Source organism: Gambusia affinis, linkage group LG04, assembly GCF_019740435.1.
Source record: "Gambusia affinis linkage group LG04, SWU_Gaff_1.0, whole genome shotgun sequence".
Lineage (NCBI taxonomy): Eukaryota > Metazoa > Chordata > Actinopteri > Cyprinodontiformes > Poeciliidae > Gambusia > Gambusia affinis.
The window spans coordinates 32,200,411-32,224,521 of NC_057871.1; the positions used below are offsets into that span (position 1 = coordinate 32,200,411).

The 24,111-nt window shown below is 41.1% G+C and overlaps 1 protein-coding gene across 3 annotated transcripts; it reads right to left on the reverse strand.

Annotated features, from left to right (window-relative positions):
• Positions 1-843: 843 nt before the first annotated feature.
• On the reverse strand, positions 844-22,303 carry LOC122829858 (E3 ubiquitin-protein ligase RBBP6-like). 3 transcript variants are annotated; one of them, XM_044114749.1, is made up of 20 exons: positions 21,260-22,303; positions 20,110-20,209; positions 19,963-20,002; positions 17,825-17,866; positions 17,624-17,712; positions 17,425-17,521; positions 17,158-17,300; positions 16,889-17,061; positions 15,796-15,899; positions 15,223-15,710; positions 15,076-15,139; positions 14,178-14,235; positions 14,046-14,094; positions 13,643-13,966; positions 13,414-13,509; positions 10,033-11,596; positions 5,767-6,317; positions 5,565-5,635; positions 5,374-5,461; positions 844-2,637 (listed from the first exon to the last, which is right to left on the reverse strand). In XM_044114749.1, the coding sequence occupies exons 1-20, from the start codon at positions 21,423-21,425 to the stop codon at positions 1,686-1,688; spliced, it is 5,259 nt and encodes a 1,752-aa protein (XP_043970684.1). In that variant the 5' UTR covers positions 21,426-22,303; the 3' UTR covers positions 844-1,685. The 3 variants fall into 3 exon arrangements, with proteins under 3 accessions (XP_043970684.1, XP_043970683.1, XP_043970685.1); XM_044114748.1 differs by having other exon boundaries at positions 17,422-17,521; XM_044114750.1 differs by lacking the exons at positions 844-2,637; positions 5,374-5,461; positions 5,565-5,635; ... (12 more) ...; positions 17,624-17,712; positions 17,825-17,866 and having other exon boundaries at positions 19,393-20,002.
• Between the last annotated feature and the right edge of the window lie 1,808 nt (positions 22,304-24,111).

Genomic DNA, 24,111 nt, shown 5'->3' on the forward strand with positions numbered 1-24,111 from the left:
TATTTTTTTTATATGACAATAAGCCAAATCTAATTAGGAAACAATTCCATCCATAGCTGCACAAACAAAAATCTTAAACGTAGTCGAGTTAATTGACACCCATTTCGTCTGATTTTGAAGAAGGTGGGGGGGCTGGTTGACCTTTGATGACCTCTAGAATCATTTCTTTATATCTGTAAAATGATAGCGGCACAAACAAAAATTTTTGCTGCACAAACCGGCACAAACGTTTGACACCAATTTTGTCTGATTTGAAGAAGATGGGGGGGCCAACTTCACTCAGGTATTTTCTGTTCACCCTAATGGGGTCAGGAGGGTTGCTGGTTCCTCTCCAGCTACGATCCAGGCGAGAGGCGGGGTCACGGGGTCACCCTGGACAGGTCGCCAGTCTGTCGCAGGGCAACACAGAAACACACAGGACACACAACCATTCACACACACACACACTCACACCTAGGGAGAATTTAGAGAGACCAGTTAACCTGACAGTCATGTTTTTGGACTGTGGGAGGAAGCTGGAGAACCCGGAGAGAACCCACCATGCACAGGGAGAACATGCAAACTCCATGCAGAAAGACCCCGGGCCGGGAATCGAACCCAGGACCTTCTTGCTGCAAGGCAACAGCTCTACCCACTGCACCACTGTGCAGCCTAGGAAACAATTCCTCCAGTTGAATATTTTTTACAATTTTGTGTTCCTATCAGTTTTTTGTGTTGACTGTTAACAGTGTCCATATTTGGGCATTTCTTGCTCTGACATGTCCAAGTAGGAGGAAGATGAGCTGGTTAAATAATCCAGACTGTAACTATTGTCTTATGTTTAATGCAGTAGATTAAAAAGAATTTGATTTCAAAACTGTTTTATTAAAACTGAAACATGTTATTTGAAAGAACAGTTATCCTCATTTTCACACCAGTTCACCCACATAAACATTCTCTGCTGCAGCAACTGTACCTTAGAAACAAAAAACTTATTCATCATTAAATAAACATCCTTGATTTACACAGTCCAGTGTGGTCTAAATACACAACAGTCAGCTTTCACATTAATACCAGAAATCTTGTAAGTTTATGCTAAATAATGTTTTACTTCCACAGGATTTTTTTTTTATTTACATTTCCTTGTGGCAACTTCTTTTCTTTTGATTAAATTGGATGGAAAAGGTGTTTCATGTAGATTCATTCTTTGATAAAACATAAACTCCCATATAAACGGAAAAAAAAACATTTAAGGTGAGAATTATAATTTTCAAATAACTGTGCTAAAACATGCAAAACTCCTAGCAGAGTCTTCTGGAAATAAATGCAAATAAAGCAATGACAGTTTGCTTAAAAAGCAAAAAGAACGGAGAACTGATGCAAAGCAAATCTCTGTACAGACCAACCGAAGCCGGCGGAGCAGCAGTCTCATCCCTGAGTACAGTGGCTATTATTCCTCTCATTTGCACCCACTGCCGTGGTCAACATGTTCCTTCTGCTCACTGACTGGTTCATAAAAATAGCAGACACACCAACAGCCATCCTGATGCAGTGTTGTCAGGGGCAACTACAGACAACGCTTGTGTTTGGAGCGATCCAGTAGGAAGTGTCAGTTCTTGCTGAAACACTTCTCCACACCATTAACTTACAGGGGAACTGAATGTTTTTCCATTACAAACATTACTGGGATGAGTGTAGAAAAGGTGTTAGCATGGAGCTTCCTCCTCCTGTTTCTCCTCCACCTCCCTGTCTTTGCTCTTTTTGTGTTTCTTCTTCTTCTGTTTGCTCTTGTGTTGCTTGGGCTCCTTGTCTTTGTCCTGGCTGCTGTGCTTTTTGTGCTTCTTGTGTTTTTTGTGCTTCTTGTGTTTCTTCTTCTTCTTGTCGGCGGTGGTGGCCGAGTCGCTGTGGTTGCTAAGTGACGGGCTCTGGGAGGGCCGGGTGGGGGACGGGGTGGGGCTGCCGCTCCGCCCCCTCTCTGGCTCCGAGCCCTCCCCCTCACTGTAGTCTGGGACAAAGGACGCCTCGTCCGTTTCGCGGGTCAGGTCTGAGCAGAGACGCTGTCTCCTGGGCTCCGGGTTGCGGCTGTCCTCCCGTCCTCCTCCAGCAGCTCTGTCCTCCTTCCCTCCTACTCCTCCTCTCCCCTCCTCCCTTCCTCCACCTTTTTTCTCCTCCTCCTTAGCTGAAGATTTTCTCTCCTCTTTGGTTCCTCTGCTCTCCTCCCTCGCAAATTTTGCTCTGTGTGTCTTGTCTGAATCTTTCTGTGTAGTCCTGCCCGACTTCCCCTCGTCCTTCTGTGTCTTCCCTTTCTTCTCCTCCCTGACTGCTCCCTTCTTCTCCTCCTTCACAGGCTCCTGGGCTTCAGCTCTAACACACTTGGCTGCGTCATGGTGTCCCTCTCTGCCTCGGCCTTTCTCTGCCAGTGGTGAGGGGTCCTTGGTCGGTGGGCTGGGATGGTCTTCCTGTCCGTCGTCGTCGTCGTCGTCTCTCTCCCACTTGGAACGCGGCGGTGGCTGGATGAGCGGCAGCTCCTGCGCCGGGCTGGGGGCTGGGCTGTGATGGCGGCCCCTCACAGGGCTGGCTGGAGGAAGCTCAGCAGCTTTAGAAGTTACACTCTTCTTCTGCTCTCTGTTTGATTCGAGCTTTCGCTCTGGAGCTGACCTTTTGGAAAACATTTAAGGAAATGTTAAACGGAATGTAGGACTTGGAATATTTCAAAAGATTTAACACGTTTTTAAGAGCAAACATATATGACAAGTCTGAATTGAAATGATTGACTTCCCACAATTTCTACCTTCTTCTTATAGAAACAACCAATTGCATTCATTTTAAAACCTTGACTTAAAATGTATGAACCCTAAATAAGTTCTTGACCCCCTGCCAGGCCAAGTGTTGCTTGTTTTTATTAAGTATGTTTCTTATACACAGTAACCCCAGACTGGTGTTTGCTGTGGAGCAGTTGTTCCTGAAATACAGTTTTATAGATCATTTATTGAACACGGCATGAAGACGCAGCTACACCGATCTGGAGGCTCTGCACTTTACCTTCTCTCTCTCAAACTGGATGATTTGGAAGCTGTTCTAGCAGAAAAGCTTCACTGGTATCACATTTATATGGACTTTGTGAAGAATCATATTTCTTTGGAGAACACTGTATCAAGTTTAAAAGCCACAGTGCTTGTGCTCAATACGAACCACATATATAACCTACAGTCATGCTTTCAGAGGTGTGCAATGAGCATGCCGTAAGAATGATATGAACCAATAACTATGTGTGTGTTTACATCTAAACGCTTCATGTCTGCGCTGCAGCCTGATATGAAGCTTGTGGCCTGTATATGTTTCCCGGCCCACTTGGCCAGTGTGTTAGTGGGCCAGTGGTTTAGCTTGTGGAAAAGCTGGAAAAAAAAAAAGAATCATTTTTTTATTGTCATTCTTAACTAAATTAATTACTTGCTCCCAAGTATAGGGTTAGTCACCAAACTAGAATAGTGTCATTTCATTAGATCTGCTCTATGAAGGCCTCAGAGGTTTGTTGGAGAAATGTAGAAAACAGCATCCTGAAAACCAAACAGGAAAGAATGTTGGGCACATGTTATAAACACTTTTAGATAAATATAAATAAATAAAAAAATCAAGATGGGAAATTGTAAAGAGCTGATTAGAAGATAAATGAAGCTAAATTTGAGACAATATTGGTAGAAAATATTAGCATAGGTGCCAAAAGACACCCATGATTGAGGGGCTAAATACAAATGCATGTTGCAAATTATTTTTCTTTTAGAAAACCATGTTTTCATTCATTTCATAACTATGCAGAGTTTCCTCTAGTGTATTAAAAGCCTGGTGGCCTGCCAGGCTTTCCTCACCTCCCATCCAGGCAAAGCGTTGCTTACTTTTGATTTTAGAAAAATAATAATCATTTAAAAAAATGATAGTAATAGAAAACACTGAATTTTTTAAAGAAAATATTAAGCCAGACTGCAAGTGTCTGTTGTCCTGAGCATTTCAGAGCAAACTTATTCCTTGAAGGGTTTATAGTTGATGCATTTAACAGGCCACAAAGCCAGGATGCATTAAGCTGCTTTAGTTCTATTTTATTGTTTTTCTGGTTGTACGTCCCCTGATAAACAAGGCAAATCAATGGAGGATAAAAAGGACTTGATTTCATCTAAATCCTCCTGAGATTGTGACGAACAAAGATCTGAATATTACTTTTTAAAGGCCTCATTTCTCTGGGATATACATTCTAACTTCTTTGGGGTTTTTCAATAGCGTTAATTGATCGTTTATTTTCCTCACCTTTAAGTTGCTATGCCAATACTTTGTGCCTTTTCTCTGAGTTCATAAAATCAATTATGAACCTAATTAGGATCTAGTTATTGCTCTCTCAGCTTGATATGTATGCATGGTGTTGTGTTTTAGGTTCAGATTCACCAGGTCTCTGTACTTGTCCTTAGTTGGGGCATTTTGTATGTTTTTGCAAAGTTAGAAATATAAACCTTTTATTTCTTCTTTATTCCTTTAGTATATCATATAATTTGGCCCCTCAGAATTGCTTTTAATGTGTCCCAAAAAGTAAAAATATTTGGAGCAGATGAACTATTTGTTAAAATGAAGAAATTAATTTGTTCCCTAATGAAAGTAAAGAATTCAGGTTGTTTTAAAAGTGTAAAATTGACCTTTCATCTGTACTTTTCTTCCACTTTGTCAGGGACAGACACAAACATCACTAATGGAGAGTGATCACTAAGTAATCTTGAAAGGTATTCACTATCCAACACTCAATGAAATATCTGACTGGAGATCAAAAAATTATCTATTTACATCCATTGTGTGGATGCAAATAAAATGAATAATCTCTATCCTGTGAATGCATCCGCCTCCAGGCATCTGTTAAACTTAAATCTTCCATAAATGAGATTGTTATTTTAGCTGATTTAGAGAGGAGACAGGGTCTGTGTGCAGATCTGTCAAGCACAGTATCTAACCAGGAGTTAAAGTCCCCTCCCACCATGAGAAACCCTGGTGCTTGGGAGACCTGAAGAAAAACCTCCTGCATAAACAGACTATCATCATAGTTAGGCGCATACATGCTGTATTTTCCGCACTACAAGGCGCACCTTCAATGAATGGCCTATTCTAAAACTTTTTCATATATAAGGTGCATAGAATAGACTCTACAGTAGAGGCTGGAGTTACGTTATGCATCCATTAAATGGAGCTGCTCTAAAGGGAATGTCAACAAAACAGTCAGATAGGTCAGTCAAATTTTATTAATAGATTACAAACCAGCGTTCTGACAACTAGTTCAGAACCCAGAAATTTCTGGGTTTACAGCACATTTAGTTCAAACGACCAAAGCATTTAGTGGAAACAGAAGTAGAACAGACTGACCTGGAGGAGGAAGACACATGGCTCGGCAGAGTCTTCCGACTGATCCTGGGTTTGCTTTTCACAGCTGTCTCCTGGTCTTCTTTGATCACTGTCAGACAGCAGAAAAAATATTTTATGAACACTTTATTCATAAAATTTACTCACACTGTAAGTTATCTCTTACACCGTGACTTCATAGAGCTCCCAATTACCTTCTCTTTGAGTAACAGCTGGTTTGTCTCCAGAGAGGCCACTCCTCTCTGTTCTGTCTTTGGACTGGCTCCTGGGAAGAAAGAGAATATAATTACATCCACCAACAAGTGTACTCACAGGAGGAACCGATAAGTTATGTTTTCTATCAGGCATGGGAACAGACAAGTGTGTGACAAGCAGCAAAGTGAGATGTATAGCAACCTGTCAGGTTTAGCAGCTCTCTCTGCACCTTCCATCCTCTCCTTACAGGAACCACTTGGTTTCTCCTGATCTGCCACTTTTTTGCAAAAGGCAGATTTCTCTCCGATTGTCATTTTATCCACAGAGACAGAGCGAGCAGCTCCACTTCCACTGCTGGGGGCTTTTCTCTCTGTCTTCACCTCCTTCTCTCCCTCCTCATCTCTGTCCTCAGATGCTCTCGGTCTGTCCCTGTTCCTGTTGGAGCCTGACTCTTTGTCTCTGTCTGAAGCAGGTAGCCTGTCCCGCTCCCTGTCTGAGACTCGTTGTCTGTCTCCGGCGCTGCTGGGTCGCTCTCTGGAAGCTCCTTTATCCACAGATGCTGATGTCTCCTTCCTACTGGCTCCCTCTGATGTACTTCTGTGTCTGTCTCCTTCCAAGCCGTGAAGAGCAGCGGATCGATCCGAGCCAGAGGAGGATTTCTCAGAACCGGACTGGGATCTGTCTGAAGGTGCTGCCTCACTGCTGCCTCTTCTCCCCAGATCTCTGTTCAGCTTGATCTTCCTCACTGGCTTCTGTTGACAAAAGCAACTAAGTTATTCCTGACAGCAAGAAAAAAACAAAACAAAAGTCATGGTTTCAACTCAAAATAATAGAGGCGAGACATCAGCTGGAGAGCTGAATCAAGTCTTTTATGGAAGACTAAAAATACTATTTTGTTTGTTCTTAGATGCAATATTAAAACCTACTGTTTGATTACGGGTAAAAATATGTTTCTTTACATATTTGTTTAACTGTCATCATGTCATGACAGTTTACTGAGATACAATCCAAGAAAAGATGATCTCCTCCTGCTCCCCCCTGAGCTACTATTGCTATCTGAAGCTACACACCGCTCCTGGTCAGAAACAACCAAGCCGAGCCAGGAGGAGAGTCTGAGCGCTGTCAATCAACTCGTGTACTTGCCGCTAAATGTGTTAATGGTGGAAAAACAACTTTAACAGTAAGACATTGTTGGTGGCCATGCTAACTAGCCGTGGCATTCACTATAGGCTATGCTAGCTGCAGTGTAACAAAGAGAAAGGGAATAAGAGGGAACAAGGGTGAGCAGCAGCGCCACATGAAGAGGTGATTGACAGCACTAGGTCCCTCCCCCTGGCTCTGATTAGTTATGGGGTAGAACTAGGAGGAGGAAGAGCTTGTTTTTTTCACAGCTTATCTGTCGCATGCCCAGGGGTGAAAGTAGTTTTAAATTCTTGGGGTTGCTGAGACAAAAGTCTATTATATATTTTTTTTCTTTGTGTTGTGTTTCTGTGTTGATGAATTTTTTTTGTGAAATGATGAAAGCTTGGTTACTCTTGAATTGCTACAAAATGAAGCTGTATTTCCCTCAGCCCACTGGCTGCAGTGTTGACACCGTGAGATGCCATTAGACCTAAATTCTGAACATTGTGGCATGGAGTGCATCCCAGTTTTCCATATCTGGCATATAACCATTCAGTTTTGCCTTTAAACTGGTTATATTGATCCTGTGTCCAGACAGAGGGATGATCCGTAGGCCTAGTAGTAGTTCTGAAGCCTGTTTGTTGTGAAGATCCTGCAGCTTCCACTTCATCTTCCCTGACTCTCATACTGATAGGAACCACAGAGCTCTGTTAAGATAAAGCAACTTCTTCTGAAGTTGGGATATTTTTCCTCCAACAGCTTCCAAAGAATCACCTCAAACCAGATGTGGGACTGGATTTTATTTCAATGTCTTTTGTGAATGTCAGCTACTCATTTTCAACAGTGAAGAAAGTATCATCGACATCAATATTTCCACTAAATAAGAGACAAAAATAAATAGCATGTTTGATTTAGGGAATCTGAGCTGTGGAGTTGCAGGAGGAGCTCTGTGCACTTTGACATCAAACGCAGGGCCGTAACACAGAACCTGGAGGCTGGGGGGAGGGGGGCCGAGGGGGTTTAAAATCCTTATTAGTTTTCCAGACAACAGTGGACCACACAAATGAATCACGTTTTTTATTTTTTTTGCACAATCTCCTCTTCAGTTCAACCTTATCAGTGGAGACACATTGTTGATGTTACCATTATAAAATAGCTGACAATTAAGTATTGGCAAAGATCAATGTGATTTTCACAGGAGGCTGAGCGTTGTTGTTAGCAGCTGCTGAAAGTAACTAAAAAGTTACTTTTAATGTAACTTAGTTACTTTCCAAAACAAGTAGTCAGTAATCTAACTAAGTTACTTTTTCAAGGAGTAATCAGTAGTCCGATTAAAGTTACTTTTTCAAAGTAACTATGCCATCACTGGTTATGAATGACATACTCTCAAATGAACGAGATAATTAGGTCAAGTCTGTCGTTTATTGAACGTTCAGAAACTGCAGTGGCTGTAATGAGCCACAGCAAAGGTAAACAAAGGTAAAACAACCCGAACAGGTGATCAACTCTAAACCACTCCTACCTTTTTACTCTCTCTCTCTCTCTCCCTTTGTCGTCTAAACACACCGTTGCCGTGGCAACCGCCTGCGCTCCGCAAGCCAAGCAGCGATTCCGTTAAAAGCATAACGTTCGGTCCCTTACGATATTAGGTTTTCAGCCTTGATAGTTATTTTGTGGTTATTAATAAGTGTTCCCCTGAACACAGCGGTGGTTGATTAGATCATTTAAACTCCTACTCTGCTAGTCAGAGAGCCAGTTGGTCTTTGAGTCGCCTTTTTTTATTATCTTGGTACTGGAACTGAAACACGCAGAGTTGCGCAACACCTAGTTGAAACAATAATCACTGAGATGATTATTTTTGAATATGTTTTGTTGATTTTTAAAAAATTCTTTAATAAAGTTACAAACGTTTTGATAAGCGAGTCAGAGGTCTCAGCGTCCTGGCGACGTTTAGTTTGTCACCTACTGCTGAGATCGACTCAAAACCATCCGCGATCCACGTATTGAGCACCCCTGCTAGCATAACACGAACAGTTCAGGAACAATGTGAAATGAGAAAAAAGCAATTTATTAACTGATTAAATCCTGTTTTAGATTGTTCTAGAAATGATTCTTTACAGCAGACAGCCGCTCCCCTCTCTAGCTGGTACTGCATACCCACACTAAATCTTTTATGGTCCGCACTACCCGACCGTACGCGCTAGTAGGCGCTACTTTCACCCCTGCTCATACCACTCTGTCACAAAGAGCTGACAGTTTCACCAAATATGTAGAAAATATTTCTTCTGGAACATGTAAATAAAAACTATTAATCCACCTTTTCCATTTCCAACACTCATCTCGTAGGTTTAGTATCAGCCGATACCAATCAGATACAGAAAATCGGACTTGAAAGCTCTTAAAAAAATACATTTAAAAAAACAGACATAAATGTCATAAATACTGAATTTATGTGAAAACCCTCCACAAGTACACTTAAATACACCAATAGCTTCACAGGCTTGCTCAAACATATAAAAACACAACTTTATTTTGTTTAGTCAGTATAATTCAAAGTAGAACAGCCAATGTAAAATAAATATTAAAGCATGATGTTGCTCAGAGCACAAAACAGACATTACACAGAACAGATTTGCCCTTATGTATTGGGCACATTGTCACTGATTCCCAATCTAAAAACATTTTCAATATTGGAACCAATACATATATCAATATTGGATGAATGTATCTCTAAAAACCAACCTCTTCTATGTAGAAGCCATTGCAGAGAAAACAACAAAAGCTAAATCAATTTTTCCATTGCTTTATAGATAATAGATGCATATTCGTTAATATGTGTCTGTGTGAGAATTGCCCCAGCAACTGCCATAGACAGCACAACAGGAAGGTTGAACTGATAGTGAAGTTGCCGTGTCTGTAGCAAAGAATGCATCTGCAGCTAAAAAAATCCTTCTAACAGGACAAGCTCAAGAACTGATTCATCATGATTACGGAAATCGTTTTAGTCCAAAGTATTTCACCTAAACAACATAAAAACTACTACTATTAGGTATTTTCAAAGCTAAATGTAAATGTTGCAATACATATTTCCAGTGTTCATATTTAACTATAGACAGGATTATGAAACCTAACATACTTTCTGACTTCCATTTAGATCCATTCCCTGTCCAATGCACCAGAATCAAGTGAGTGTTTCATTCCCAGTGCTTCTACAAAGCACTGGGAATGAAAGGATTGTCCCTCAGCAATCCTTTCATTAGATTCAGATATGACAGAACAGAGAAGCACCTAGACGTTCAGAAACAAACACAAAGCTCTGCTCTGAAGCTGTTGAGAGCAACTCACCGGACTGTCCAGCAGAGGTCCTCGGTCTGCATCTGTTCGACCCAGTTCTCTGGTCCCTGACAAAGGAATTAAACTGGGCCTGTCAGAGGAGGGTGGGACTCTGTGAAAGGGGTTTGCATGCAAGTGTGCGTGGGGAACTGGACCGCCTCCATCTATTCTCCTCAGCTTGTCGGGGGGTCCAAGTAAAGAGCGACAGTCGTCCCCCATCCTCCTCCGACTCTCTACTGGGGACGGAGGCCGCAAGAGCAGTGGAGGTCTGTGCCCAGGGAGGAGGAGAGTGGCACTCTTAGGATCTCTCCTGGTCTGTGAATCATGGCCGGACCGGGGGTTTTCTAGGAGGGAGTGATGAGGTAGAGGCTGATTCTGGGAGGCCGTGGGAGGGGTCTTCACAACAGGTTTCACTGCAAAGCTTTTAGACTTCTCTTTCTTAGGTGCAGCTGAAACGGAAGCATCATCCGACTTGGTCTTGGCGGTCTTACCCAGTTTGACAGCTGATGAGGAGATCAAAGTGTCCTTCTTTGTGGTCGCCACTCCTTCTCCAGGCTTTTTCTTGATCTTCTCACTCTTTGCCTTGACAACCTGCACTTTAACTTTAGCTTTCACTTTTGGACCCTTGTCCTTCTTTGTTTTGTCAGTCTGGGTCTTCGATGCGGACTTGACAGCTGGTTTAGCCGAAGCAATTGGGCCTTTGGAAGATGTACCTTTAGGCATCACGACACCACCTGTAAGGAGGGGCCTTGAGGAGATAGGAGGAGTCTTAGAGTTGGATATTTCATCCATTGGCTCATCTCTAACAGGCGTAGCGTCACCTCTGTCTACAGGATGATGCTGCTCTGCTTCCTCTCCAGGCCTCCTCTTTTTGATTTTCTTTGACTTCAGGACTTTAGTGCTGGACTTTGCTCCTGATGAAGAAGATGATGGGGGGTTGTGAGGTAACCCACACCTCTCCTCTTTGCCTCGTCTTCCTCTTCCCTGGGGAGAATAGTCCCTGGATGACACAGATATTTTTTCCCGCTCTCTGTCTCTGCTGCCATGACCTCGATGATGCAGAGGGGGGTGTTGGTTGTCAAAGTCTTTGTAGTATTTGTTGTACCAGTCTGCATACTCCTTCTCCCACTGTCTGTACCGTTCTCTGTCCCAGCGGTCGTGACTTGCAGGACTGTGTCCCTTTAGCTCATATGCTAGTAACTCCCGAGGAGGGGGCTTTCTCCCGCCAGGGCTGTGGCTCCGATAGCCACCAGGGGAGCGTGACCGTGTTCGAGACCTGTAGACTCTGGGGCCTTCCGCTCCATCCCAGCCTCCAGCTCGATAAAGAGGAGAACGAGGTGAGCCAGAGCGCCGGTAGCCATAAGACCTTGAGCGAGAGCGAGACCTTGTCCTTGAACGTCCATAACTCCGTCCATTCCGTCTGGAGTAAGGGGAGCGGGGGTAGGATCGGCCATGGGAGCGAGAACGGGACCGACTGGGAGAAAAAGAGTAAGACCTGGATCTAGATCTGGAGCGGGAATATGGGGAGCGGCTGAATGGAGAGCGGCTGAATGGAGAACGGCTGTAGGACCGGGATCTGAAAGAGAGCAAATTATTCAACAAGTCAGAACAAACATATAACCCCACTGCAGCGTGGCGTCACGAGCGCAAGATCCTTTCCCCATGTCCCAGTTAGGGAGCAAAAAGCTGCTCAGCAACGTTGACTACCATTGGTTTTAGTTTGTCAATATAATATTCTTAAGCTTAAATATACGCCTGATAACTAAAAGAAAAAGGGACACCATACTTTACTACTAATTGTCAGCACTATGACAACTAAATAAAGGTCAGGAAAAAGTTTTAACTTAAAAATTGTGAGGCGATGCAAGTAGTTCAATTATTTGAGTCCAACTACTTTAAGATTTAAATGTAATGTAGATCTCTGTGTGTTTCGGTTCCATTCAAAACCAAAAAAACCTATACACCAACTGACACATCTTCAGTAGAGCAGGGATTTAAATTAGCTACCACCGCTGATTAGCTAATCAGCACAGATCACTTAACTATAATGGCTTTAATAAACATCAACCCTGAAAACATGATGCTGCAACGGACTGAATGTTCTGTTCTCCCTGTGGGAAATGTTTGCATGTGTTTTTTCCTTCTAGAATTGCACCGCTCTACACTGGCAGCACATTGGAGTTGCTCTGTACCTTTGTTGGGATTTTTTTCTCTTTTTCAAACTTTGATTCCTGTCTCTTTGGACAACTGTTCCTTCTGGCTCCGAGTAAAAAGTAGTTACTCTGAACAAACCTACCCAGCTCTATGATAATCAGGGTTTTTGGTTTCAGAACAGGAGATATCAACTAGGTAACTCCACTCTGAGTCAAGTTACCCATGAACTAAGCGTGAGCGAGAATATAGAAAAGCCCTCATCAGTGGAACACAGATAACATGATTCAAATAGCAGCTGCTTTTAGACACAATGATGTACAGCTCAACAGTGGGAGGGCTCAGATTTAAAAAGCTCCATCATAAAATAAAATTTACCTAAAAATAAACTTTTCATGCCTGATACCAATAACATAACAGAGAAACAGAATAGCTTTAATAAAGAGCACCAGCCAGGGTTTAAACCCTGGTGTTTGGTAGAACCTCATCATGTTGATGTGAGTAAGATTCATATTCACCACATAGGTGCCTCTGCTGTACATTAACAGTTTATGTGCTACAGTAAGTTTTCTAACAAGATCTGGTTGGCATTAAAACAAAGTGCAGCACAAAGAATGTCCTCGTTGTGTCATATAAGTGATGTCCGGGCAGAAGTTTTGACTGTGGCGAAAAACAGTAATGCTGGAAAATATATTAGTCCGGGAATGATAAAACATCAAACTGCAGCGTGATCACCCTCATCTGACAGGGATTTCTGCAGAGTATTTACTCTCCAACATGTACAGGCTCCCACAGAAAAGAACACTTCATTTCTAATGCTTTCCTTGTGCCAGGTTTCAGCTAAAACATAGAACAAACTCAGGGTTTGTTCAAACAATCCTGCTGCCGAGCGGGGAGGGTTGACGGAGTATGTTGCAGTAGTAAGTTGAATCCAGATAGCTGATACACAACTTTCTGAGATGGAAAACTCAGGATATGCACATAGTTACCCCAGAACTTACTCAGAATTTTCACTTATCCTTGCTAGTTTATTTACTTCGGATCAAAATTGTCAGCATTTTCTTCTTTTGCTCTTTCTTTTGGTTTGTTATTTTGTCTGTATTTCCTTTTAATTCCTGTAATACACTTTGTATTGCCTTGTTGCTGAAAATGTGCTATAAATAAAATTACCCTTACCTTTACCTTTCTGAAATGGTAAAGGTATTTCTGAGTCAGTGTAGCTGTTTTTTCCACAAAGTTTACCTGGAATATGACCGTCTTCGTCTCTTTGATGCATTTCTGTATTTCATGAGTTCTTCATGGAAATCTTTAGTGAACTCATCCAACTTAGACGTAACTCTGTTAATGGCAGGAACAGAAACAGTCATCATCCCATTTTAGCTTCTACTGCTTTCATTCATGTCGATCTTCTACTAAGCTCTGGAGTTTAAACAACAATTACTAAGCAGCCAAGCAAAAACCAAACACGTACTTGTCCTGTCGATGGTGCCTTTGTCTGTAGAAGTCTTCTTTCGAGAGAGGGGGTTGAGGTAGGGATGGAGGCAATGGCATGAGAGGGGGCTGGGCACCAGGAGCGACCCAGGGGGGGTTAAGGCCAGGTGGTCCAGGGGCATAAACAGGCTGAGGCTGGAAACTAATAGCAGGAGGGGGAATGAGACCTGGCCCTGCGCTGTACTGGGGAATGTAGGTCTGCGGTGCCGGTTGGTATAGGGCAGCTGGGTAGACTTGCGGTGCGGGGGCAAGAGCAGGAGCGCTCTGTACATGAGAGGAGGGATGCTCTCCTCTGCTTCTGTACCTGAAAAAACAAAAAAAGGATGAGGGAATCTTCCTATACAAATGGAAGAGACTAGAGCGGACTGGTGAAGAGGTCTTACCAGTGTCTGTTTCCTCCTCGGTGAGACTGGTTGGATCGTGGTTGGTGACCTAAGAGAGCATAGATTTGGTTTAGATAAAAAAAATCTTCTTAAAATATTTAAAAAGATGGTAATAAATAAAATACTTCTAACCTGATGGATGGCTTGGTCTTGAAAGGGGTAGGTGGCCAATAACAGGTAAACTGTAGCTCTGTGGAAAACATTTAAGACATTTCACAGCTTACAGATTGTTATTTTCAGTTGAGTTTCGACTTACATGTAAATCTAAATGCTTTATCCTAAATGTACATTTGAAGTAGGGCTGCACAATAAGAAAAACATTTCAAGGCATGTTTGCAGACATGACCAGATCATGTCTGCAAACATGCAGGTTTGTCAGTCAAACCTCTCTCACAGCAGACCAAGAGAGGACAGTGGCTGATTTTTAGACCTTTGCTGAAGTAGGTAAGATCGATGGATAAAATCTGCTTCACAATAAACATCGGCCAATTTATTTGTGCATCCCTAATTTTTACAGCAGAAAAGCCTAAAAGAAACCATTTCCACTAACAATGTGCTCTTTATATTAAGCAAGAAAATAAAGTGTTAAAAGCTCTTTAAAAATGAAACTATGTTCTATAGTGAGCATATAGTCACCGTGTAGTTTATTTCACTCATTTGCTTAGATTTTGGTCATTTATTGCTAGAGTTTTAGTGTTTGAAAGGAGTAATCTGCAACAAGTCTCCAGTTTGTGGATGTTTCATAAAACTTCTGAAGGACAAATTGATGTTAATTACAAGTCCAATATCGAAAGATTATAGTAGTTTTTTTTTTTTTGTAGTTCCTACAAAAAAATGTGCATCAGCATATCAAAGCATGACTGCTGCAGATCAGAGTACAATAACCCTGCAATAAATCTTTACCTACAAACTTTTATTCAGAACCTTAAGCTGTGTTATTGTGTTTACTACAAGCACCGAGTAAATTGATGAGTAGCTCAGAAAATGAACAATATGTATTGTAGATTCAACCTTCTTCACATATGCCCACCTGTGAAGGTCTTTCAGGTGTTCCCGAAGAAGCTCGTTTTACTGGAGCTTCTGGATCAGACTCCCTAAAGAAAAACAAAATAATTGAAAGGAAGTTTTGCTTCTTGAGGACACAAGCTGAAAACCAAACATCCTTAGTTACACTTACCCTGGAGGGGGTGGTTCACCCTGGCTGTTTGAAACCGCAGGTAAATGGAGGTCAACAACAGGAGCAGCAACTGGTGACGCCTCCTCATGGTCAACAGCACCAGGAGCAGCAGTAGGAGGAGGAGGAGGAGAAGGACTTGGAGTCACAGGCGCTGATGAGCCACCAGGACCACATGGAGCATCAGAGGTGGTGGAAATGAGTGGAGCAGCAATAGTGGTAGAAACAGGAGGAGCAGGAGCAGCAGTGGAAACAGGAGGAGAAGCAGAGACCAGAGGAGCAGTAGCAAGAGGACGAGGTGCAGGGGGCGGGACTTCCACTTTAGGAGATACTGCTGGAGCAGGATGAGCAGCATTGGCCAGGAGGGGATCTTGCTGTCTAGACGGCAAAGGTCTGATCAGCTGAGGACGAGGAGGAAGAGGAGCTGCATGTTGGACCTGCTTCCGGCCATGTTTGGTGTAGCCAGTCTCATTCTTAAAGTTGTTCACAGCCTACAATAAACAGGATGTTAAAAATCACTTCGAAAAGTAAAGCTCACCCAAAAACTGCATTAGTAAAGTCACGCAAGTAAATCACCTGTCGAAGAAACTTGTTGGCAATGAGATTATCTGGCGAAACATCCGACTGTTTGCAGCTGTAACAGATGTGCTCCTCTGAGTCTAGCAAAGCAGTTCTGATACCTGGAAATAAGCAGGTCACCAGGGTAAACAGGGTATCTCAATGTTTTCAGCAAAATGTACAATTCTTAAGACTTTTCAATGCCACCTTGAATGTATTTTAAGACCAAAAAACTATGAACATAGGGGATGATCGGGAATCCTGTTTTATTAAAATCAAGCATAGACTAAAAAAAAAAAAAAACCTAAAAAAAACATTTCTGTGGTGCTTGTGGCTCTTGGCAGTAAGTGCACATGGCGTTACATATGCACTTACTTATGGCAGATGCAAAAAAAAAAAAAAAAAGCCAGCCAGCAAAGGTATTTCAATGACGATGTCAGTGAGACTACAACTTTTGACTGTTAAAAGTCTCACAAGAAAAAGAAACATAAAATATAGAAGATAAAACAGTCCTGTCATGACAAAATTTAAGACCTGTGATTAATGTATTTAAGGCTACCTTACATTTTTGATGAACTTAAAAAAACATTGTAAGGAGTAAATACGTGGTACAGGCATTCAAAACTTTAAGACTTTTTAAGGATGCATGGACAGGTTGCTAATGATAACTTCTCTTTATGATGCTCAAAGTAAGACACTTCAGAGCTCATCTCTTTCTACAGGTTTTCCCCACACTGGATTCCTTTCTACAATGCACCATGGCAGATTAAGACCAACACTAGTAAAAGCCCTTATGTAGTTAGTCTGGAAAAGGTTAAAGTTCATTTAAAAATAAATGAAGTGAACATGTTGTAAATGAAGCGCCACTAACACTTCACCTCATTCAAAACAGTCAAGTTTTTATTTTATAAAAACCGGAATGATTCCTTACGGTTAAACAGATTCACTTAAACAAGAGACGGGGTGAAGAGTAAAGGCATTTCAACCCTGACTAAACACACAACTTAATGGTGAGAAAAAAAAAGGGATCTCTAAACTGAGTAATGACTGGTTATTTTACATGATTAGTGTCACTTGTATAAGCTGTATTGCTGACTACTCATCAACTCACAGTCGTCGCAGTAACTGTTTCCGCAGCAGGGTATAACTACAGCATCAGTCATCAGGTCATTGCAGATCGGACACAGGAGTTCATCGGGGATCGGGTCTGAATCATCCTCAGATGATGACTGGTCGTGGGGTACAAACGGAGGTCGTTCCTTTTTTCCTTGAGCATAGGCCTCCCTGTCAATCGAGATTGAATTTTTGTTATTTTAAAAAGCCTTGTGTTGTGAGACAGGACAAAATACTTGGACAAAGAAAAATGACTGAATTACATACGCATCTATTGCAGGTATAGCATATTCTCCAGTGCTGGTCAACATTGCTCCCTTAGCGCCTGGGTCAGCTTTCACCATGAAGCTCTGCGGTATCCCCTTACTGATCCTTACTGGTTTGGGACCTTCCACACTTTTATCTTGTACCTAACAAAAGAAAAAAATAAATAATCTACTGTCATTACAAGCATGATAAGACTGCAACTCTTAGCAATCAGACATGTGCTAATGAGTTAATACTACTGATTATCACAACTAAAATGTTTACCACCATTAGCAAAGGGCAATGCCGGATGTAGTGGCCAGTCTTGTTACACCGAAAGCAGGTATAATGAGCCGGTGGGGGTCCAATGGCTTTCTTGGAGTAACTAAGAGAAATTGACTTAAGTGAATCTCTACACAAAACATTTATATAGAACATTTACAAGCAGAACAGCCTGATTAGTAAAGAAAAACATCCATTTACTGACTTTATTGGATCATAATCATGGTTTGATTGAGTCATCATGGCTTTAATCTTGTCCTCCTCTGAAGCATTTGCATCAACCAGGTTTGGTGTCTAAAGTGCATAATGAAAAGATGTGAACATTGAACCAAAAAGCAAATATTGTATCATCTCCTTAACTCTGACCACAAACATCTTTGAAAAACATTAAAAAAGGAGAATGTACCTTAGCTAGCTGAGCGAGAGTCAAAGAAGGAGAAGAGTCCGTCTGCAGGAAAATCAATAGTATACAGATTAAAAATGTTAACTTATCTAGCCGACACACATTGGAAGATGAGAGCACAGACAATTCACCACATCTGTGTCCAGTCCACACAAGTCTTCACAACATCATCAGAATATTGTCATAACACTTAGGCAGCAAATCAAATGCTCAAATCAGGACGTTGATTATTAATAATGTGCAGGGGCATTGTTCAACATTTCTCCAAAATTTGATTCAAACATCTGTCCAAAATAGTTCATATTGACAAAAATGTTTATCTGTGTTTTTTGGTATCTGTCCCTAGCGCAGGCACTTCTATTCCCTTTAGAAGTATCAGAAGGTTTACAGTAAAAAACACCAAGGAAGAAAAAGCTAATTTTACCGAATTTTTTTATAAGTGCATTCCTTTAAACTTGTGATAATCAGCCAGATATGTATCATTTATGGGTTTCTATCAGGAGAAAGCAATCAACATAATTAGGTTTGGTAAACGTAATCAGGTTTACTCTTACTATGATGCCACATGAATCATGAGGCTGAATCATTTCTGCTACATAAACTCTTTTTAATGCAAAGAATAAAGGCATATCCATGAAGCTGCACATGTATACACCAGGCCCAGTCTACAGAGTTTCTTCATCTGGCTAATCCTCCCAACCAATTCAACAATTGAAGAATTGGTGTTAATTTAAAATATGAGCTTTTGAGACTAAAATGTAAACTTATTTTAATAAGACTAATCACGGAAAACTGCATCTTTTAAGCTTTCCCTAAAAACAGGCTTCATCTAGTACAGAACGGACAGCATCATAACAATCTATTTCAGAGTTAAAAGTAAATCTGAAATACAGACAAAAGTTTGAGTTTGTTTGTCCTGCTTTTAAAAAAGCTGATCATAAACAAATGGCACATGAGTAGTAGGGGGCACAAGCAAAAGAATAAAAAAATATTTTTAAAAAAACTGTAGGATGCCTTGGAGCGAATACACAGGGATCTGGTGCAAGTGGTTTTGACAAAGAACCACTGAAGAACTTTATTGACAGGTTCTGCAGCTTACAGGACACACGACACCTTTCCACCTCTCTCTGCAGTAACCATGGAAGGCCTCCAGAATCTCTCAGGGCATTCGTCCCACAACATCACAGGTTCGAGAACAGATTACAGCATCTTAGCAAAAGGAGCGTCATCAGGATCACCTTGTAAAAATAAGCTCAAGTCCAGATTTTCTTAAAGTCAAGAAAATCAGCTCAAAATTAGCTGTTTAAAGAATATATCTTGGAAGCTCAAAGCTCAGCTGTGTAAAACTGAGGATTCGAAGGTCTAAAGGGGGTATGTGCTTAAAGCAAGGCGGAATGAATATATTTGTGATGAAATTGTACAAGACAAAAGTGACAGATAAGTTATGGGAAACCATTTGAACAGATTTATGTTTATGCACAAAAAACTTCCTGAACAAAAAAAAAACCTAACAGATCTACTCAACTTACACAACTTCAGTCCTTAAAGTGGAATCAAAATTAATAACAATAGATCTCAGGCACACTTTAATTCCTTAGGTTCTTAACCAGATAAAATAAGTTCACAGAAATCAACAATGACAATAAATTATCAATACAAAAATACCACAATTTTTCTTACAAATACCTTAAAACATTGGTCATAAAGCAAGCTACAAATCCACTTCATTGTGAAACACAGGAAAGATTCAATCTTTTGAGAAAACTATAATGTGGCAACAATTCAACAGTCATTTCAATGCATATAAACAAAATGGCTGATTTGGTTCTTAACGCCATCGCCTTTAGTCAGCCTTTACATTAAATTGCTATTTCCAAAATAGAACTGAGGAATTGTTTTCAGAGTAACAAATGATTTCAGCTGTGGTGACTTCAACAAGCCCCTTGCCAAGAAACACGTTAAATAACAAGGTAATAATCTGAAGAACAACAAAATTAATATATAGTAAACAAGTGAACAGAATATTCAACTGGATTTCTGTTGACATAATGTTCTCAAGAGAAGTGACTAAAGCCAGATAGAGTGGGAGAGAGAGATGTGAGGAGGAGGACAAAGTGTTGTTCTGGGTTTGTTTTACATACGGGTCTAGAAGATCCAACCACAGCTGTGTCAGAACGATCTCTGCAAAAGCACAACAAACATCAGCAAAGTTAGCTATGAATCAGAAGCCTACAGTAAACATCTTCCTCAAAGCTAAAACGTTTATTAGTGAATACAAAAATACGCACACAATGAACGTCCTGCCAGCAGGTTTTACTCCACCAATCGGAGTGCGGCGGACGATGACAGACGAGTGTTTTGGGATGTGGGCCTCATCATCTGTGTATTCTAAAAAAAAACACAAAGCCACCATTAAAACTCTAAATCCTGTGGACAGAAAGATATTCATCAACTATATGTGCAGAACTGGGGTTGGAAAATATAGATCTCTGTATCTGTCTGGTCATTTTGCTCCTGAGTAGTTGCCGTTGTTACATACAAAACTTCTTTCCTTGTTAAAAAACCCCAAAAAGGAACCATAGCTGCTGGTATTTTTTGTGCTGTGCATGCATCAACTCGTATCTACCTTGGGGGCACTTAATAGGCAGCTGGACAACTAATGACAGAATAATTTTCAATGTGGAGTAGATAACATAAGTAAAACTTAGGGGGACGTTGCTGTATTTTGCAAATTTTTAGACAGAAAAAGAATTCTATCTAAAAATCTATAGTCAGTCAAAATTAAAAGATCCTTGACTGGCCAGAAAAACCCAATCAGTGAACCCTTAACAGCTAACCAACTAGAATGTAGACACTGAAAAATGATAACGTGTTGATACAAGATACTGGTTCACTTTGGTGAAGCAGCAAATTGATTTTAAGTTTTAATATGTTTTTTATCTGTGTAACAAATACAAATGGCATCTAATAAGAATAGTGGTTATTGAGACAGTTAATGTTGACATTTGGCACTTACTTTAAAAGAAATGTTAACATTGTTAGACTGGGAGGGCTTTATGACTGAAATAATATCCAAGTGCGGGAAGCAGTTTGGCCAAATGTCTGATTAAGTCAGGTGGCCCTCAAAAGGCTCTTAACTGAAATAACTGAAGATATGGAACAAAACAAAACATAAAGAGCATTTACAACTACTTTCTCCACTCCTGCCTCATCAACATTAAGATAAATTAGTTCTCCAATATTAAGCCACTTTTAACAACAGCACAGAGAATAATAACATCAACTGCCAAATACACATCGAAAACCCGTAAGCAACTTAACGCCTTTTATTCAATACTACATTAAAGCATAAAACACAGATGAGTTTTCTTCCGTCTTACGTTATCTTACATAATCATTTTTTTCAGTTATTGTGCAATGTGTCAGCAAATAGAATACCTTCTCGCGTCTGCGCATTGGTGATTTGCAGGTCGCAGTCTGTGGCCTTGAGGCGCTCCCGAGCCATAATCTGCTTCTTAAGCTCGCTAAGTGTAATATGCAGTCCATCGAACGTGACTGTGTTGTAGTCCAGTTTGGAAGAAAATTTATAGTGAACACACGACATTTTTACAGGTCTACTTATAACCTCAATCAAGCACAAGATAAGGAGAAAAAACAGAACTGTTATATAAAAAACAGCGTCAACACTGAACACATGAGGCTAAATGTTTAGACTTTAATTGGTAAACCTTCTTCCAGTTTGTTGAAACACTCTTGACAAGAGAAAGGGCTAAAATGTATTAAGGCTCAGCTCGCAGAGGACGACAGAGTCCGTATCAAGTAAGTGCCACAGAAAAATGTACGACGTACGAGACCAAAGTTCATGAAAACACATTGTAATGCCACCAAATCCAAGAGAGCTCATGCAGCACAGTAAATTTTACTATCCGGATATAAATGAGGCCAAGTCCTTGGTGAATTGTCCTTGGTGGAAACCCACAGCGCCACAAGCCGCTCAGGCAGCTAGCAGCGGGCCTTGACTTTCCAGAGCAACAGTCTTATTTAGTGTCGTTCTGGTGCAGTTCCTTTTTTTAAAGACTACCGGGCCCTGTAAAAAAAAAAAAAAAAGTCCCAAAAATTCTGAGAAATCCTCCGAAGGAGTCCGCAAGATTTTTAGACACTACCAGACCCTAAAATGTCTCTCTGATGTCGTTAGATGCGTATAAATGCTAACTAACATGCTACTCAACACATTATGAAACACCAACGGCCTAACAAAAGCTAACAGCTAACGGTAACACCCCAGTCGGCAGCCAGATAATCTTCTAAATCCGTCAGTTACACGATTAGGGATAAAATGGTTAACTTCCACGGTAATATTCCCAACAAAAATGCAAGTAATTCAGATGTTTTATCGGTTTAAATCCATAAATCCATCTCGTTGGTCCGTGGTGCTCGTCTCCTCGCTGTTTCATCAAAATGGCGCTGGACGGAACCGGATGTATGCGGTATTTTGTTGTGGCGGAAGTCAGAATTTAGTTCTGTGAATGATGTCACACATTTTCTATTTAACCAAATAAATATGTTGTTTTCTATTGTTTATTAATAAAGCTCAAATGGAGAAAAAGTCCTCAAAAAAAGTGGAAACTCTTTGAATTCTCAAAACACCTTGGGAGCGACTAAGCAAAAAAAGGAAACCAGAAAATTAAGAAGAAAGCAAGCTTTACAACATCCTACACATTCTCAAGAAAATCAGACCGAATGAAATAAAATACAACAGAATAATCTACCAGGACGTTTGGATATTTTTGTATATGAAGACAGCAAAAGGAGCACGTATGGGAAATAATGGTCGAAAAAAAAAAAAGAGGGGAACTAGGAATTCCATATTTTGGGGGGATAGGAAAGTGCAAAATTGAACAACCCCCCATTAAAAATTTGTACTAACCAAGATAAGACAATATCTCAGTTCTGCTATTCTTTATATATACATATAATTGTACTAATATAGGAAAATGTTAGCAGTCCAGTTTTTCTGATTATCCTGCAATATCACAGATTTTGAGAACTCAAGCCCTCCTGTTGTCATGACTCTGTGAAACTGACATTCTAAATGATTTCGAATGACGTTTGGGCTCAGTATTGTTTTTCTCCCGCTGACACAAAGCAACACAAACTCAATGTGTAGACAGTCCAGAGCTACTGCTCCTGTTGTCTTAGCAGTGCATCTCATTTCATTGCCATTTCATTGTCTCCTGATTCTAAAATGTACACCATGTCCTCTGAAGATGTTCCTCTTTGTGTGCTGTAACTATGCTGTAACATAATTTATTCATGCATGCTCACACAAAAGAAAATGAACTTCTTGTTCCTTTGCTCATATACACTCACTCACCAGTCCACTTTATTAGGTACACCTTGCTAGTACTGGGTCGGACTCCCTTTTGCCTTCAGAACTGCCTTAATCCTTTGTGGCATAGATTCAACAAAGCATTGGAAACATTCCTCAGAGTCTGGCTCATATTAATATGATAGCATCACTCAGTTATTGCAGATTTGTTGACTGCACAGCCATGATGTGAATCTCCCATTCCACCACATTCAGAGGGGTTCTATTGGATTGAGATCTGGTGACTGTGGAGGCCATTTGAATACAGTGAACTCATTGTCGTGTTCAAGAAACCAGTCTGAGATAATTTGCGTTTTATGACATGGCTGCTTCTATCCTACTGAAGTAGCCATCAGAAAACGGGTACACTGCAGCCATAAAGGGATGGACATGGTCAGCAACAATACTCAGGTAGGCTGTGGCATTGACACAATGTTCAATTGGACTAATGGGCCCAAAGTGTGCTAGGAAAATATCCTCCACACCAGCCTGAACCGTTGATACAAGGCAGGATGGATCCATGACTTCATGACGTTGGCGCCAAATTCTGACCTTACCATCCGAATGTTGCAGCAGAAATCGAGAGTCATCAGACCAGGCAGCATCTTTCCAATCTTACATTATCTAATTTTGGTGAGCCTGTGCAAATTGTTGCCTCAGTTTCCTGTTCTTAGCTGACAGGACTTGCACCAGGTGCAGTCTTCTGCTGCTGTAGCCTAGTGATGTTACGTGATGAGCCGAGGCTTCGAGGCGTGTGTCGAGTAATGGAGGGGGCGTTTCCGTAAAGCGCGTATCGAGGCTTGCTTCATTTAGGGGAGGAGCCGAAAACGATGACGTCCGAAGCCTCGCTGCCCGGCTGTACCACGTGACTGCTTCGGGAAATGGCTCAGATTTTGTCGCGCGGTTTGACAGCTTTATAAAC

Bases quoted from the DNA above. Each gene is read 5' to 3' on its own strand.
- LOC122829858 (XM_044114748.1), bottom strand. From the start codon at position 21,425: ATGTCGTGTGTTCACTATAAATTTTCTTCCAAACTGGACTACAACACA. The intron at 17,301-17,421 runs GTAAACATTTTA...TTCTTTTGTTAG, and splicing joins ATTGCCCTTTGCTAATGGTG to GTACAAGATAAAAGTGTGGA. The intron at 11,597-13,413 runs GTAAACTTTGTG...GCTCTCTTTCAG, and splicing joins CGAAGACGGTCATATTCCAG to ATCCCGGTCCTACAGCCGTT.